The sequence below is a fragment of the Anomaloglossus baeobatrachus genome, chromosome 7, assembly GCF_048569485.1.
Source record: "Anomaloglossus baeobatrachus isolate aAnoBae1 chromosome 7, aAnoBae1.hap1, whole genome shotgun sequence".
Lineage (NCBI taxonomy): Eukaryota > Metazoa > Chordata > Amphibia > Anura > Aromobatidae > Anomaloglossus > Anomaloglossus baeobatrachus.
This window is the reverse complement of record NC_134359.1, coordinates 206,290,673-206,309,724: the sequence shown is the minus strand read 5'-3', so window position 1 is coordinate 206,309,724 and position 19,052 is coordinate 206,290,673. Positions and strand designations below refer to the sequence as shown.

At 49.3% G+C, this 19,052-nt stretch overlaps 1 protein-coding gene across 3 annotated transcripts in view; it reads left to right on the top strand.

The window, feature by feature from the left end:
* EEF2KMT (eukaryotic elongation factor 2 lysine methyltransferase) overlaps positions 1–19,052 on the top strand; it is a 114,733-nt gene that overhangs the window by 48,740 nt on the left and 46,941 nt on the right. For all 3 annotated transcript variants that reach the window (XM_075317882.1, XM_075317880.1, XM_075317881.1), the window contains one exon: positions 603–704. In XM_075317882.1, the coding sequence (XP_075173997.1) occupies positions 603–704 (102 nt within the window). The remainder of the gene's footprint in view (positions 1–602; positions 705–19,052) is intronic.

Here is a 19,052-nt window from a genome sequence, read left to right as displayed (position 1 = left end):
GCCATGGAAATTAGCACCTCCCAGCCTAAAAATACTAGCCTGCAACTGCTTCAGAAGTGGCACATTCATAAGATGCGCCAATTGTGGCACTTTACCTGGCTCATCCCAATTGCCCTGGTGGGGTGGCAATCAGGGTAATATATGGAGTTGATTACAGCAGTGATTTGTCAAAAATCACAGCTGTCAAGCCCTTGATTAGTAATGAATAGGAGTCTATGAGACCCCCCCCATTAATAACCTGTAAGTCAAAGCAGAACAAGCAGGCAGTTGCGCAACTACCTACTTGCCTGTAAGATGGGGAAAAATAAGCACAGTCCCAGATATTCCTTTAACTCTATATTTTTTTGTTGTAAAATGATTAAAAGTTAGCTGCTCTGTAAATCTGCTGTCTTCCATAGTTGCGCAGCAGATGGATCATTCTTAATGTTTTCCTATTTTCTACACATCATCTATGAATAAAACAAGTACATTTCTCTGTGGGTACAACTATATTGTTTCTATTTAAATATGAAGCTGCATAGTGAAGACATATTATGTGCTGAGAATTATACATATTGAAGATAATATTAAGGTCGTAATTCTTCACTCTTTCTTCTCTGCAGCATGAACGTACAGGAGCAGAACCTCTGGATGATTTATATAGTGCATTGGCGGAAATCTTAAATTCAGAAGACACTGCAGTTTGCTACAAAAGTTACTGTTTGGTAAGTGTTATAGTAATGCGAGGAACAATAAGACAGCAGTAACCGTGCTGAGCCAAGAGTTAAAAGCCCTGGTGACTTGTCATTCTTAGCTTTATATGGATAAAGTTAATAACAGTCGTGGCAATTGATAATAATACTAGTGTGTTACAAAGTTGTAATTGTGTATCTTTTTATTTGATGAGAATAGAAATAAACAAAAATATACTGAAAATATGTCAACATTGTCTCTTCAAAAGGTAATGTGGGTGGGTGTAAGGTCAGTCTAAGACAGGGGTCTCGAACACGTGTCCCGCTGGCCGCATGCAGCCCCTGAAGATGGTTCTTGCTGCCTGCAGGCCCGTGGACTCCTTGCTGAGTGTGGCCAGTGCAGAGACCACCGCAGTCAGCTCTTTATTTTATTTGAATACATTTCTGACATCATGCATATAAGCTCTCTACACAGCTATGCCTAAGATACATGTCCGACAGTAATTGTAGTCAGTTCCTGGGTTCAGAAATTTGAACCAGGGACTAGACCTCATTAAACCATAAGGTTTACTGGGAAAAGCTCCCCTATACATGTTTACCTATACAAAAATGGAGCCATATATCCACATTTGTAAAAATATAAAAAATTCTTTATTTAACACATATGCAAGACACAGACAGTTAAAAGCAATTTATGGAGTGCAAAGTGCAGAGAATTGAACAGTTGTGGAAATCACACTATCGGATAGTACAATGGATGGAGACATTACCTCCACAAGGCTACGTGCTAATGGTCAGGTGTAAGTGTGTAGGTCACCAATGCAGACAACGCATAAATTCCATGCAAAAAGAGCAAAGACCTCTACAAGGTGGAACGCACAGTGATTAATCAAGTCCACCTAATATATATGCTATGTGCACAGTAGAGGTTCGGCTGTTCCTGCACAGGGCGCATGCGTATCCGCAAAGTGAACGCCACATTCACACATCAATAAGGGTGCCTGGCCAGCATAAATTAATATAAAAATTACAAATGATGCTGCAGTAACACACCAAGGCAAGAAAAGGTTGTGTGCAGGTTACCTGCAGCCGTCCTAAATCAGGATGACTATATGTGACAACGGGATTAATGATTTCACAATGACATGACAGTGTTCCTGACCAGCAGGCATCATTGTTGTGTGCTGCACTGACATACCATTGTAAAGAATGTTATTTTTGGTATTGTGTGCAGCTATACTGCTTTAAAACGGCTGCAGTGAGTTTGCATTTATCTTTTCACTTCTCTGGCATGCCATTGTGGTACTATTTATGTCACTGATTTTGGTTGATCACTGCTGTGATATACACTCTGTGTGTATTTACATGTCATGTGCAGGACTGCTGGAATTTACCTACTGGGCGGACCAGACTAATCACTGTTATTTATCTTGCAGAGGTTTAATTCCCTGCATGATATATGTGTGTGGCCCGCACTAGTGATCTACATATTTATATTATATTTCCAGTACACGGTCATGTCATTGTGAAATCATTAATCCTGTTGTCACATATAGTCATCCTGATTTAGGACGGCTGCAGGTAACCTGCACACAACTTTTTGTTGCCTTGGTGTGTTACTGCAGCATCATTTTGTAATTTTTATATTCATTTATGCTGGCCAGGCACCCTTATTGATGTGTGAATGTGGCGTTCACTTTGCGGATACGCATGCGCCCTGTGCAGGAACAGCCGAACCTCTACTGTGCACATAGCATATATGGATACCAGATCTAGCCAGTTCATTGCTTTGTGTTCAGGAGGCATACATCCACACATGCATTCTCATCTGATTTCATTTTGGAAAGTTTTTTGAAGAAAAGCGGGTCTAAGCCTGGACTCCCGGCATGTCCCTTCTCACCCCACTGTGTCGGCGGTGTTGTTAAGGTTGAATCCAAGGCTGGAGCCTTACATGCCGCGCTCCTTCACCATCCCTCGGGCTCTGGCTTGAAGTGGGAGCCAGCACGGTTCTCCTTGCTTTGCAGGAGGCCGGTCTCCATCCGCAGCCCTTCAGGATCCTGCTGGACGGAGCACTCATCCCCAGGGACTTGGAACCCTGCGTCTCAGCAAGCTAAGTATCTGAGACGTTTATACCCGGGGGGTCCCTTGTACTTTATTGTTGGGGAGAGTGTGCTGTGTAACTGTTTTGACATTTCCGGCCGGTTCTCTGGTTGTCGCCTGAGAACCGCGCCGAGGGTGCCTGCTCGCCGGCCGCATCGCTTAAATTTAGGCCCGGCTTCGCCGGAGGCCTACTTTCGATTTCACTGCCCTTGCATGTCAATCATGCAGAGGGACAGTGCGGCTCCGCCCAGCGGCCGTTCGGCACAGGGGAGGGACACTCCTCTCTGAGCACATGTCTCCTCCCCTGTAAATCTCCTTGGCCCTCCAGATCCCGCTCTCAGAGCAGGTCCCGCCCCCTCTCCTCGCTCCGGCGCCATTTTATCAGCGTTTTTGGCGCTGGCTGCAGCATCCCTGCTAATATAACCACATATACCACATTTTTTGTAGAACTCAGGGTAGCACCTATCAATCATAGAAACCACTTATATCCTTAGAAAGAATATTATGATGCTCATATTCCTTAAAAATTCATCTTTATTTGTAGCAAAAAATATTAAAAATTACAGATATGGACAATAGGGTACAGCAAGGAAAGAAGAACTACCACTACGACTCCCCATTCATTGGGGGGAAGGAGAGTGGGGGCCAGCAAAATTCCTCATATATAGAGCAGATCTTATTGACCAGGGAGCATAAATGTACATACAATTGTCCTAAATAAAATATATAAGGTCTCTGTACGTGTGGGGTTAGACCAATATCCAGCTTGGTAGACAGACATCAGGCTGTCAGTATCAATCTCACATTATTTATTAACCTAGTGGTTTGCACAGTTGACTCTCAATCACCATTTCTATCCACAAATCACACTATCACCATATGGCTGGCACTCCTCATATATAATGGGAACCATTCAGCAACACTGACCACCAGGAGTCTAGTATATAACATTCCACCTGGTCCATATCTCTCACAGTGATATACCAGGGAGGTGAAAAAATCCCTACCCTCTGGCTCTAAATCTGCCAGAGTATATTAATCCGGCCTGTATATAATTATATAGTCAGTAGACTTAGCTTGTTGCAGGTGCTAGTCCATATCCCTCAAGGTAAAATATCAGGGAGATAAGACAATCTCCAGTCACTGACTCATATAGTCTGAGTCAGGGAGCACCCATATATACCAGCCGGCACCAAGATGGTATATCACCTAGTCAGTCATGTGTCGCACCCATCCTTACCCATAACCACAGGGCGGTCAAGTATGTATAATTATTGCCAGTCCACACTACTCAATCAAACACAAGTGTATGCTACGAATTGTAGTCACATTCCCCACATTCAATAGCCAAAGTAGCATATAGTATAACAAAAGTAGTTTGTACAGACCTTCCAGCAGTAAATGCGGCTCCCACCCTCCGCGCCTCAACGCGTTTCACCACCTGGGCTTCGTCAGGAGGCGGATACTCACCCCATCCAGCCATCGCTCCTTAAATATTGTCCGCAGCGTGTGTACATGTGGTGCATAATTAGATTTCCATGCTTGTACCGGCGCGGTCATTCTTCCTGCTGGGGGTGTGTCCGGAAATGATCTCACTCCGGCTCCGGCTAGGAGCGGGCCGCACGCAGGCCCGGCAGCCATGGCAACGCGATGCCAGGGCTCCTGCGCGTGCGCACGGCCCACTTCCAGCAGCCGTGTTCTGGAGCAAGACTACCCCCAGCCTGAATACAGCCGCGCACAGCATGGATAGTGCAGCGGTTCAAGTTCTCCTGCACCAGCTTACCACCTGCACACAGGCTGGGATCGAGGTCACACTCAGTCACGGCAAGCAAATCCCCCAATCGTCATTATGCTCAATGTTTTTATACTTCTTTAGAAGCCCACAATCATTGCCAATAGCATCAAGCAGGTCAAACATGAGAAGGGCAAAGAGGAAGGAAAGACAACAAATCTAGATGGCAACCATAAGTCATTATAAGAAGAGGTGGTCACAATACTAAGGGAAAATATATACAGGTAGGGGACCTCAGATGTATCAGGCGTGTTGCCCCTTGGACATATGCATATATATGTATCTTACTCTCATCCTTGCTGACAGTCTCCTATATTAATTCCAATCACCTCTAATCATCACAAGTACAAGGATAGAGTTTCACCCTATATCCATACATATATACCTATGCAACACCTCATGTCCCATAGTACCAGGACTGGCCACAGCTCTCAATCTCCGCCTACCTTTCCCCATATAAACCTTCAGATCATCCAGATTAACCATATTGCGACATCAATAACACTACATAACATCATATATAGAGAGAGGGCTCAGGGCCCGATTGCCCAAATCGATCCATTGCTGGACAGTACCCACATATAAGTTCAATAATTGCACGTATAGTCCAGGAATACTCCAGGATCAATTGGGCTTCGGGCTGCAGCTCCTCCATTCACACAATCCGTGCCCATAGCTGTCATATCCGGTCCAAAACGATACCGTTTGGCGCAATCGATAGATTTGTGAATGCCAGAATGATGAATGGGTCCATCCAGCTGGTATAAATTCCTCATATGACGAATCTCCGATCATTGCAAGCCGGCATAAGAATCCCCGTATAGTATATATGTAACCTCAAAGAAACAAGACAAATAATTAGCAACCAGAAGGGGTATATTATTTCCTCTATCAAATTTCGTAATATCCCCTATATACAAGACAATTAAAACAGAACACATTTTATATATAATAAAAAATAATAAAAAGACAAATAGGACTGTAGCCAGTATAGGTTCCCGCGATCACAAAAAAGCATTGAAACCGAAGTTCTCATTAAGACCGTCTGGAGCAACCGTTCCCAATCGGTAGATCCACCGGCTTTCCAAGCGCGCCAGGGCTCTACCGATATCTCCGCCTCTTATGTCCGGTTTAATCTGATCAATCGCTTTAACGGTTAATTGTCGAGAATCGGAATTATGAAATTCTCTAAAATGCCTCGGGATCGTTTTGAGTTTTTCAACATTGGGTACTTCTTTAGAATTTTTAATGTCCCTAATGTGCTCTCCAACACGAATTTTTAGTTCCCTGGTAGTCATACCAATATAGTGTAATCCACAGGGACAGGTGGCTTGATATATGACAGCCTTGGACGAGCAGTTCACCAACACTCTAATGTCATAGCTCCTATCATCCTTAGCTCCAGAAAATGTCTTTGCTCTATGCATATTTCTGCAGGCTTTGCATAGACCACATGGATAGAAGCCTACTGTCCCTATTTTTTGATGGCTGCTCGATGCCCCCCCATAATGGCTACGCACCAGGTGATCTCTCATATTTCTGGCACGACGTGCCGTAATAAGTGGATGTTGAGGGATGTTCTTTTTCAATATGGGGTCCGTTGTTAAAATCCCCCAATGCTTTTTAATAATACCCACCATATCATACCACCGATTATTATACGTTGTAAGGCGGATCGCATTTTCTTCAGCGCTCTATTGGGAGACCCAGACGATTGACGATTGGGGTATAGCTACTGCCTCCGGAGGCCACACAAAGCACTACACTAAAAAGTGCAAGGCCCCTCCCCTTCTGGCTATACCCCCCCGTGGTATCACGGGTTCTCCAGTTTTCAAGCTTTGTGCGAAGGAGGTCAGACATCCATTCATAGCTCCACAGATTTTAGTCAGCAGTAGCTGCTGACTATTTCGGATGGAAGAAAAGAGGGCCCATATAGGGCCCCCAGCATGCTCCCTTCTCACCCGTTGATGGTGTTGTAAGGTTGAGGTACCTATTGCTGGTACGGAGGCTGGAGCCCACATGCTGCTTTCCTTCCACATCCCCCTGGGGGGCTCTGAGGAAGTGGGATCCTGCCGGCCTCAAAGCTCTGACGCCGGGCTCCATCCACAGACCCATTTGAACCTGCTGGATACGGAGCTGGAGTACCGTTCAGGGACATGGCCCTGCACCATTACAGGTACTCTGTGTCCCCGTACACACAGGCACAGCACACTCCAGACTTGCTGGGTGTGCTAGTGCGCCGGGGACAGTAAAGGGTTACAGTCACTGCAGCTTTGCTGAGTGACTTTGTGTATTGGGAACTACCGCGCCGGACGCTCCGGGAGCGGCGGCGCGGCTGGGACTTGTAGTTCGCCGGGGACTGGGCGCCGACCGCGCTTTTACGGCGGCGGCGCTTATAAATCCAGTCCCCGGCTTCTGCGGCCTAGTGCCGCTTCGTTCCCGCCCCCTCCCTGTCACTCAGGGAAGGGGACAGGCGCTGAGCAATCAGCAGCGCCGAGGGCTGGAGCCTTATTTACATGCTCCAGCCCTCTCACTGCACACTGTCGGACGCCGGATTCCCGCTCTGACTTGGGGCACGCCCACGGCCCGCCCCTCCTCACACGAGCTGGGGTAGACGCCGGCAGCCATTACTGCAGTCCGAGCTCGGACTTTCGGCAACCAGGCAGGACGGTGGCGACCATACACCCGCTTATAGGCGGGCGGTAAGCGGCACACATAGTGCTGACCCCAATATATACTGCAGTGTGTACATGTGTATTTTAACTGCATAGGTCGCTATATGCCCGCTTGGAGAGCGACACATCAGCAGCAGGAAAGCAGGTGTGCTAAGGCACAGGCTTTCTAGGCTGCTTGTATTGAACGTACTGAAGTGTTCATTTGTGTTTATGCTTGTATGCTATACACTGCACTGTACAGTCGCTAGTCTTAGCTATATTCTCCTGGAATGGCTAGACTACAGCAGCAGAAAACCAAGGGTGCTGGGGCACAGGTTTTTTTCTATGCTGCTTGTATTGCATGGGCTGCAGTGTGCATTTGTACTTGTGCTTGTATGCTATACATTGCACTGTATGGTCACTCTTCTGGGCTATATTCCCCTAGATGACTAGTCTACAGCAGCAGAAGAGCAGAGGTGCCAGGGCACAGGCTTCTATGCTGCTTGTATTGCTTGTGCTGCAGTGTTCATTTGTACTTTATGCTTGTATGCTATACATTGCACTGTACGGTCACCAATCTTGGCTATATACTTCTAGATGGCTAGTCGGCAGCGGCAAAAAAGCAACACAGATTTTCAGTGCTGTTTTTACTACATGGGATGCTGTTCATGACACCGTCCCATTGTGTGCATGCTCCCCTGTAGCACTTCGTCTGCCGGGGTCTCTAGCACTTCGTCTGCCGGGGTCTCTACTAGTCGTGGCCAAAGAAACCACCTGTCATCCCTGTCCAAGGACAGGGACGGAGTTGCAGTTTCGACAGATATATTGTCATAAGATAGAGACTTGCAGTCCAGACAGGCCATGGGCAATCTTCCTGACCAACCTCATTTGGAACGGGGGGGTCCCAGGAGGACTCTCTGTATGATAAGGCAGCTCTCCAGGACTTTGATCCTGACATCGCTATCAATCCGGATACACCGGATGGTAACGCCATACGGAATGATCCTATAGCGTCCATCAATGGAAGGTTGGATCTTTCTCCCTCAGCTCCCCCAGTGGAGGAGTCAGCTTCACAGCAGGAGAAGTCCCTTTTCAGTATCTCAGACGGATATTGAGTATTTTTCTGGCCACGCTGACTTCAGAGAAGCAGTCCAGAAACACCACGCTTACCAGATAAGCGTCTTCTCCAAACGTTTTTAAGATACACGTTATCCCTTTTCCCCTGACGTGGTCAAGCGCTGGACCCAGGGTCCAAAGGTGGATTCTCCAATCTCCAGGCTTGCGTCTAGAGCCATAGTTGCACTGGAGATGGGGCTTCACTTAAAGATGCCATTCACAGACAGATGGACTCTGGTTGAAATCTGTCTAGGAGGCTATCGGCATGTCGGTTGCTCCGGCATTCACAGCCGTATAGGCAACCTAACCTTTTCAGCTGTTCTTGCGCAGCTGGCCTTGAGCACATGTACATCTGTACCGCAGAGGCGTCCGTAACTCCGCAATGTCTGCACTGCGACTTACCCTATTAATGCTGTCCTAAAAGTACAGTCGAGGTTTCGGTCCTTCCCAAGCTCGGGCAGGTCCCAATTGTCCTCGTGCAAAAGGGCTACAAAACCTCAGACGGGCTCAGATTCCGGCCGGGCTCAATCACGCCCAAGGAAGGCAGCCGGAGGAACCGCTACCAAGGCGGTCTCCTCATGACTCTCAGCTCTCTCTCTCTCTCCGCATCCGCGGTTGATGGCAGACTCCCCCGCCTTTGGCGACATTTAGCTGCCACAGGTCACAGACCGGTGGGTGACGGACATTGTGCTCACATGCACAGGACAGTGTTCTGTTCTCGTCCTCCGACTCCATTCTTCAGAACGGCCCCACCTCCCCACCGAGCAGATGCCCTGCTGCAGGCGGTGGACGCTCTAAGAGCAGAAGGAGTGGTGATCCCTGTCCCCCCTCAGGAACGAGGGCGAGGGTTTGTACTCCAATTTCTTTGTGGCTCCAAAAAAGGACGGCTCCTTCCGTCCTGTTCTGGACCTAAAACTGCTCAATAAGCATGCGAACGCCAGGCGGTTCCGGATGGAATCCCTCCGATCCGTCATTACCTCAATGTCTCGAGGAGACTTCCTTGCCTCAACAGACATCAAAGATGCCTATCTCCACGTGCCTATTGCTACGGAGCACCAACGTTTTCTACGTTTTGTGATAGGAGACGACCATCTTCAGTTCGTAGCTCTGCCATTCGGTCTGGCGACAGCCCCACGGGTGTTCACCAAGGTCATGGCAGCAGTGGTAGCAGTCTTGCACTCTCAGGGACACCCGGTGATCCCTTACTTGGACGATCTACTCGTCAAAGCATCCTCCCTCGAGGCATGACAACGCAGCCTGAATGTTACGCTGGAGACTCTCCAGACTTTCGGGTGGATCATCAATTTGGCAAGGTCAAATCGGTCACCGACTCAATCACTAACGTATCTCGGCATGGAGTTCACACTCTATCAGCGATAGTGAAGCTTCCGCTGAACAAGCAGCGTTCACTGCAAACAGAGGTGCAGTCTCTCCTTCAAGGCCAGTCGCACCCCTTAAGGCGCCTCATGCACTTCCTAGGGAAGATGGTGGCAGCCATGGAGGCAGTTCCCTTTGCGCAGTTTCATCTGCGCCAACTGCAAGGGGACATTCTCCGCCAATGGGACGGGCAGTCAACCTCCCTGGACAGGAAAGTCTCCCTTTCCCAGACGGCCAAGGACTCTCTGCAATGGTGGCTTATTCCCACCTCATTGTCACAGTGAAGATCCTTCCTACCCCCATCCTGGGCAGTGGTCACGACAGATACGAGTCTGTCAGGGTGGGGAGCAGTTTGTCTCCGCCACAGGGCTCAGGGGACGTGGACTCAGCAGGAGTCCACCCTTCAGATCAATGTTCTGGAAATCGGGGCAGGGTATCTTACCCTACTAGCTTTCCAGCAGTGGCTAGAAAGAGAGCAGATCCGAACCCAGTCGGACAACTCCACAGCGGTGGCATACATCAACCACCAAGGAGGGACGCGCAGTCGGCAAGCCTTCCAGGAAGTCCGGCGAATCCTCATGTGGGTGGAGGACACAGCATCCACCATATCCGCAGTTCACATCCCGGGCGTAGAAAACTGGGAAGCAGACTTCCTCAGTCGCCAGGGTATGGACGCAGGGGAATGGTCCCTTCACCCGGACGTGTTTCAGGAAATCTGTCGCCGCTGGGGGGTGCCGGACGTCGACCTAATGGCGTCTCGGCACAACAACAAGGTCCCGGCATTTATGGCACGATCGCGCGATCACAGAGCTCTGGCTGCAGACGCCTTAGTGCAAGATTGGTCGCAGTTCCGGCTCACATATGTGTTTCCACCTCTGGCACTCTTGCCCAGAGTACTGCGCAAAAAATCAGATCCGATTGCAGCCGCGTCATACTCGTCGCCCCAGACTGGCCGAGGAGATCGTGGTACCCGGATCTGTGGCATCTCACGGTCGGCCGACCGTGGTCACTACCAGGCTGGCCAGACTTACTGTCCCAAGGGCCGTTTTTCCATCGGAATTCTGCGGCCCTGAACCTGACTGTGTGGCCATTGAGTCCTGGATCCTAGCGTCTTCAGGATTATCCCAAGGGGTCGTTGCCACCATGAAACAGGCTAGGAAGTCCACCTCTGCTAAGATCTACCACAGAACGTGGAAGATTTTCTTAACCTGGTGCTCGGCTCAGGGAGTGTCTCCCTGGCCATTTGCATTGCCTACTTTTCTTTCCTTCCTGCAATCGGGGTTAGAAAAGGGCTTGTCGCTCGGCTTCCTTAAGGGGGAAGTCTCGGCACTATCCGTGTTTTTTTCAGAAGCGTCTAGCACGTCTTTCTAAGGTGCGCACGTTCCTACAGGGGGTCTGTCATATCGTACCCCCGTACAAGCGGCCGTTAGATCCATGGGATCTCAACAGGGTATTAGTTGCTCTCCAGAAGCCGCCTTTCGAGCCTCTGAAGGAAGTTTCCTTTCTCGCCTGTCACAGAAGGTGGCGTTTCTCGTTGCGATCACATCGCTTCGGCGAGTGTCTGAGCTGGCAGCTCTGTCATCCAAGGCTCCCTTCCTGGTGTTCCACCAGGACAAGGTAGTGCTGCGCCCCATTCCGGAGTTTCTCCCTAAGGTCGTATCCTCATTTCATCTTAATCAGGATATATCCTTGCCTTCCTTTTGTCCTCATCCGGTTCACCGGTATGAAAAGGACTTACGTTTGTTAGATCTGGTGAGAGCACTCGGACTCTACATTTCCCGCACGGCGCCCATGCGCCGTTCCGATGCACTTTTTGTCCTTGTCGCTGGTCCGCGCAAGGGGTTGCAGGCTTCTAAAGCCACCCTGGCTCGATGGATCAAAGAACCAATTCTAGAGGCCTACCGTTCTGCGGGGCTTCCGGTTCCTTCAGGGCTAAAAGCCCACTCAACCAGAGCCGTGGGTGCGTCCTGGGCATTACGACACCAGGCTTCGGCTCAACAAGTGTACCAGGCAGCTACCTGGTCCAGTCTGCACACTTTCACCAAGCATTATCAGGTGCATACCTATGCTTCGGCGGATGCCAGCTTAGGTAGAAGAGTCCTGCAGGCGGCAGTGACACCCCCGTAGGGGAGGGCTGTTTTGCAGCCCTAACATGAGGTATTTCTTTACCCACCCAGGGACAGCTTTTGGACGTCCCAATCGTCTGGGTCTCCCAATAGAGCGCTGAAGAAGAAGGGAATTTTGTTACTTACCGTAAATTCCTTTTCTTCTAGCTCTTATTGGGAGACCCAGCACCCGCCCTGTTGTCCTTCGGGATGTTTTTGTTGTTTGCGGGTACACATGTTGTTCATGTTGAACGGTTTTTCAGTTCTCCGATGTTACTCGGAGTTAATTTGTTTAAACCAGTTATTGGCTTTCCTCCTTCTTGCTTTGGCACTAAAACTGGAGAACCCGTGATACCACGGGGGGGGTATAGCCAGAAGGGGAGGGGCCTTGCACTTTTTAGTGTAGTGCTTTGTGTGGCCTCCGGAGGCAGTAGCTATACCCCAATCGTCAATCGTCTGGGTCTCCCAATAAGAGCTAGAAGAAAAGGAATTTACGGTAAGTAACAAAATTCCCTCCTTGCTCTTGCTTTCTAGGTTGCGTATAGTTGTTGTATAATAATGAGTCCCTCGTATGTTTTTTGGCTCGATCTAGACCCTTCTTAACCACCCTCTTACTGTACCCTCGGTGCAAAAACCTTTGGGTCAAATCCTCTGCCTGTACCAAAAATGCCTCTTCTGTCGAGCAAATCCTCCGGGCCCTGAGGAACTGAGCAATGGGAATACTTTTAATTGTTGTCGGGAGGTGCGATGACTGTGCATGCAGAAATGAATTCGTCGCCGTCGGCTTCCTGAAAATTTCTGTAGTAAGCCTCCCTTCACCAGTTGTTTGGATTTTTAAGTCCAAAAAATCTATCTCACGTCCAAACCGAAACGTGAGAAAGATATTGATGGAATTATGGTTCAGTCTCTTAATAAACTCATCCAGCTCCTCAGGGGTGCCATCCCACAGGAACCAGATGTCATCAATATAACGCATCCAATTGTTGACTTTATGGATGCTGACATCTGGTTCCGTAAGAAACAGTTCCCTTTCCCAAGCCCCCAAGAAGAGATTGGCATAAGCCGGGGCACAAGCCGCCCCCATGGCTGTGCCCTGCTTCTGGATGTATGTGGCCCCTTTGAATGTAAATACATTGTGAGTAAGGATGAATTCCAATAGTGTTAATAGGAGCTTCACCAATTTATCATCCAAACCACTCACACCCAAAAAGTACGCCACAGCCCTGAGACCGTCTGAGTGACCGATAGACGTATACAGACTTTCCACGTCCGCAGTCACCATGACGGTCCCAGGTTCCAGTATGATGTTATCCAATCTCCTCAATGCCTCAGTGGTGTCCCTAACAAATGATGGGAGGGAGGCTGCCAGTGGCTTCAGATAGTAGTCCAACATCTGACACACCCCCTCACAGAGCCCATCCAACCCTGACACAATTGGGCGACCTGGTGGACATGAACTGTTTTTGTGGAGCTTGGGTATAAAGTATAGGGTGGGCATCCTCGGGTGCTTCACGGACAAACATTCAAACAATTTCTTAGGGATGATACCATCCCTAAATGCACTGTCCAAAATATTATATAATTCATCCTGAAACCCCGGCAGCGGGTCCATGTATAGTCTCTTATAGCATGCTTTATTAATTAGTTGTCGACTGGCTTCCTTCTCGTACATGTGATTAGGCCAGATGACAAGGTTGCCACCCTTGTCAGCTGGCCTAAACTGCACGTCTGTCCATCCCTTAAGCTCATCCAAAGCTCTCCGTTCCATTACACTTAAGTTAGAAAATCTATTGGGCTTGTGGTTGAGTTGTTCAATGTCTCTCGACACCATTTTTACAAAGACATCCACTGCAGGGCACTGGCTCAGGGATGGAAATCTCTTAGACTTGGGGTAGAGGTGGGTAGGGAACTTACTTATAGTCGCACCATCAGCTTCCTCTGCCAAGATCTCAAGCGCCTCTAGTGCTTCTTCTTCCCTCTCCACCTCTGTTGGCCCCCCTACAGTGGATTGATTGAACATTCGTTTAAACAACAATTTACGAGCAAACAAATGCACATCTTTAATGGCCGTAAATGTGTCCAGCTGCATGGTAGGGGCAAAAGAGAGGCCCCTAGCAAGCAGCTGGGCCTGGACTCCTGATAGTTCATGATCCGACAAATTGATTACCTTATATTGGTCCAGGCGTTCATTCATTGTCTGGAATGTCTGACCCACGTGTTTCCTCACACCTCCTGATCTCGTGTTAACCATGCTGACAGATGGTATGTCTTCCTCAGATTGCTCTGCTTCGCTCATTGTAGCAGTCGAAGACATAGAGCCCGTTTTTTCTCTCTTTCTTTTGGTTGAGCTTGGCATGAACTGCCACTTGAAAATTCTTTTATTAGCGTAATCAGACACATCCCTTTGATATTTTTTTGCTTTTGTAGTGCTGATTTCTCTTTCCCATTTCTGTGTATCTTTTTCAATTTCATCCAGAAATTTACTTAGCACTTCAGCAGGGAGTTCTTTACGCATATTGGCTTCTAGACTAGCTATTTCATCGTCTAAGGTTGCAAGTGATGTTCTATTTTTGTCTATGATAATCTGCAGAAAAGTCTTAGTACAACTTTCTGCCGCCTCTTCCCATCTCTTGGTGTAATTTTGGTCTTCTAGTGGGAATGATGGGTATATTTGGATCCTCAATCCTCTTGGGGTAATATTATTTTCCAAATAATTTTCAAGTGACATGTTGGTCCACCAGATTTTAATTTTCTTGTGAACGCAATCCTTATACTGGCTACATATTTCCTTATTACTAGGTGATGTCTGATTTAAAAGCACTGAAGAGTCGCACTTAAATAGGTCTGCCGCCCTGCTGCGCCATGCCATCTCTTTTGTTTTAAAGTCCATTTTATACAATTGTGGAATAGTTCCTGTAACGATACAGGTAAATATAAGCACATATAACCACATATACCACATTTTTTGTAGAACTCAGGGTAGCACCTATCAATCATGGGCACGGATTGTGTGAATGGAGGAGCTGCAGCCCGAAGCCCAATTGATCCTGGAGTATTCCTGGACTATACGTGCAATTATTGAACTTATATGTGGGTACTGTCCAGCAATGGATCGATTTGGGCAATCGGGCCCTCAGCCCTCTCTCTATATATGATGTTATGTAGTGTTATTGATGTCGCAATATGGTTAATCTGGATGATCTGAAGGTTTATATGGGGAAAGGTGGGCGGAGATTGAGAGCTGTGGCCAGTCCTGGTACTATGGGACATGAGGTGTTGCATAGGTATATATATATGGATATAGGGTGAAACTCTATCCTTGTACTTGTGATGATTAGAGGTGATTGGAATTAATATAGGAGACTGTCAGCAAGGATGAGAGTAAGATACATATATATGCATATGTCCAAGGGGCAACACGCCTGATACATCTGAGGCCCCCTACCTGTATATATTTTCCCTTAGTATTGTGACCACCTCTTCTTATAATGACTTATGGTTGCCATCTAGATTTGTTGTCTTTCCTTCCTCTTTGCCCTTCTCATGTTTGACCTGCTTGATGCTATTGGCAATGATTGTGGGCTTCTAAAGAAGTATAAAAACATTGAGCATAATGACGATTGGGGGATTTGCTTGCCGTGACTGAGTGTGACCTCGATCCCAGCCTGTGTGCAGGTGGTAAGCTGGTGCAGGAGAACTTGAACCGCTGCACTATCCATGCTGTGCGCGGCTGTATTCAGGCTGGGGGTAGTCTTGCTCCAGAACACGGCTGCTGGAAGTGGGCCGTGCGCACGCGCAGGAGCCCTGGCATCGCGTTGCCATGGCTGCCGGGCCTGCGTGCGGCCCGCTCCTAGCCGGAGCTGGAGTGAGATCATTTCCGGACACACCCCCAGCAGGAAGAATGACCGCGCCGGTACAAGCATGGAAATCTAATTTCTTCGGCGCTCTATTGGGAGACCCAGACGATTGGGTGTATAGCTACTGCCTCCGGAGGCCACACAAAGCATTACACTAAAAAGTGTAAGGCCCCTCCCCTTCTGGCTATACACCCCCAGTGGGATCACTGGCTCACCAGTTTTCGGCTTTGTGCGAAGGAGGTCAGACATCCACGCATAGCTCCACTGTTTAGTCAGCAGTAGCTGCTGACTATATCGGATGGAAGAAAAGAGGGCCCATATAGGGCCCCCAGCATGCTCCCTTCTCACCACACTTGCGGTTTGTAAGGTTGAGGTACCTATTGCTGGTACGGAGGCTGGAGCCCACATGCTGTTTTCCTTCCCCATCCCCCTGAGGGGCTCTGAGGAAGTGGGATCTTACCGGCCCCAAAGCCCTGAGGCCGGGCTCCATCCACAGACCCATTGAACCTGCTGGATGTGGAGCGGGAGTGCCGTTCAGGGACATGGCCCTGCACCATTCAGGTACTCTGTGTCCCCGTACACAGGCACAGCACACTCCAGACTTGCTGGGTGTGCTAGTGCGCCGGGGACAGTAAAGGGTTACAGTCACTGCAGCCTAGCTGAGTGACTTTATTTATTGGGAACTACCGCGCCGGACGCTCCGGGAGCGGCGGCGTGGCTGGGACTTGTAGTGCGCCGGGGACTTAGCGCCGACCGCGCTTTTACGGCGGCGGCGCTTATAAATCCAGTCCCCGGCTTTTGCGGCCTAGCTCCGCTTCGTTCCCGCCCCCACCCTGTCAATCAGGGTAGGGGAGAGACGCTGTACAATCAGCAGCGCCGAGGGCTGGAGCCTTATTTACATGCTCCAGCCCTCTCACTAGACACTGTGGGACGCCGGTTTCCCGCTCTGACTTGGGGCACGCCCACGGCCCGCCCCTCCTCACACGAGCTGGAGAAGGACGCCGGCAGCCATTCCTGCAGCCTGAGCTGGGAGAACGGACTCTGGGCAACCAGGCACAGGACTAGGGCGACCACACACCCGCTTATAGGCGGGCGGTAAGCGGCACCTGGGGTGCTGACACTAAATACCGCAGTTTGTCTATTTGTATTTTATGCTTACACTGCATAGGTCGCTATTTTGGGCTATATGCCCTCTTAGATGGCGACACATCAGCAGCAGGAAAGCATGGGTGCTAAGGCACAGGCTTTCTATGCTGCTTGTATTGCACGTACTGAGGTGTTCATGTGTATTTATGCTTGTATGCTATACACTGCACTGTACGGTCGCTAGTCTTGCCTATATTCGCCATAGAATGGCTAGACTACAGCAGCAGAAAAGCAAGAGTGCTGAGGCACAGGTTTTTTTCTATGCTGCTTGTGTTGCAGGTGTTGCAGTGTTCATTTGTACTTATGCTTGTATACTATACATTGCACTGTATGGTCGCTATTCTGGGCTATATTCCCCTAGATGGCTAGTCTACAGCAGCAGAAAAGCAGGCTTTCTATGCTGCTTGTATTGCATGTGCTGCTGTGTTCATTGGTACTTTATGCTTGTATGCTATACATTGCACTGTACGGTCGCCATTCTTGGCTCTATATCCTAGATGGCTAGTGGGCAGCAGCATATAAGCAACACAGGCTTTCGATGCTGTTTTTACTGCATGTGATACTGTTCCACGGCACTGCTCCCCATTGTGTGCAATGCTCCCCTGTAGCACTTGGTCAGCCGGGGTCTCTACTTGACGTGGCCAAAAGAACCACCTCTCAACCCTGTCCAAGGACAGGGACGGAGTTGCAATGACATAGAGACTTGCAGTCCGGATAGGCCTTGGGCAATCTGGATCATTGCTCCCTGGCCACCCTCACTTGGAATGGCTCCGGGGGGGTCCCAGGAGGCTCTCTGTATGATGAGGCAGACGTAGCTCATCAGGACTTTGATCCTGACACCGCTCTCACTCCGGATACACCGGATGGTGACGCCATAAGGAATGATCCTATAGCGTCCATCAATGGAATGTTGGATATTTCTCCCTCAGCTCCCCCAGCGGAGGAGTCAGCTTCACAGCAGGAGAAGTCCCATTTCAGTAGCTCAAACTTATATTGAGTATTGTTCTGGCCACGCTGACTTCAGAGAAGCAGTCCAGGAACACCACGCTTCCCAGATAAGCGTTTTCTCCAAACGTATTAAGGATACACGTTATCACTTTCCCCCTGAAGTGGTCAGGCGTTGGACCCAGGGTCCAAAGGTGGATTCTCCGATCTCCAGGCTTGCGGCTAGAGCCATAGTTGCAGTGGAGATGGGACTTCACTTACAGATGCCATTGACAGACAGATGGACTCTGGTTGAAATCTGTCTATGAGGCTATCGGCGTGTCGGTTGCTCCGGCATTCACAGCCGTATGGGCACCCTAAGCTCTTCAGCTGTTCTTGCGCAGCTGGTCTTGAGCACAGGTACATCTGTGCCGCAGGGGCGTCCGTAACCTCGCAATGTCTGCATTGCGACTTACCCTATTAATGCTGTCCTGGAAGGACAGTCGAGGTTTCGGTCCTTCCCAGGCTCGGGCAGGTCCCAATTGTCCTCGTCCAAAAGGGCTGAAAAGCCTCAGAGGGGCTCAGCTGCCGGCCGGGCTCAATCACGCCCAAGGAAGGCAGCCGGAGGAACCGCTACCAAGGCGGTCTCCTCATGACTCTCAGCTCTCTCATCTTTCCGCATCCGCGGTTGATGGCAGACTCGCTCGCCTTTGGCGACATTTAGCTGCCACAGGTCACAGACCGGTGGGTGAGGGACAGTGTGCCCACGTGCACAGGACAGAGTTCTGTTCTCGTCCTCCGACTCGATTCTTCAGAACGTCCCCACCTCCCCACCGAGCAGATGCTCTTCTGCAGGCAGAAGGAGTGGTAATCCCAGTTCCTCTTCAGGAACAAGACACGGTTTTCCTCCAATCTGGTTGTGGTGCCAAACAAGGATGGCTCTTTCCGTTCCGTTCTGGACCTAAAACTGCTCAACAAGCACGTGGAGGCCAGGCGGTTCCGGATGATACCCTCCGCTCCGTCATTGCCTCAATGTCTCAAGGACATTTCCTAGCATCAATAGACATCAAAGATGCTTATCTCCACGTGCCGATTGCTACAGAGCACCAATGTGTTTCTACATTTCGTGATAGGAAACGACCATCTTCAGTTCGTAACTCTGCCATTCGGGCTGGCGACAGCCCCACGGGTGTTCGCCAAGGTCATGACGGCAGTGGTAGCAGTCTTGCACTCACAGGGACACTCTGTGATCCCTTACTTGGACGATCTACTTGTCAAGGCACCCGCTCAAGAGGCATGCCAACTCAGCC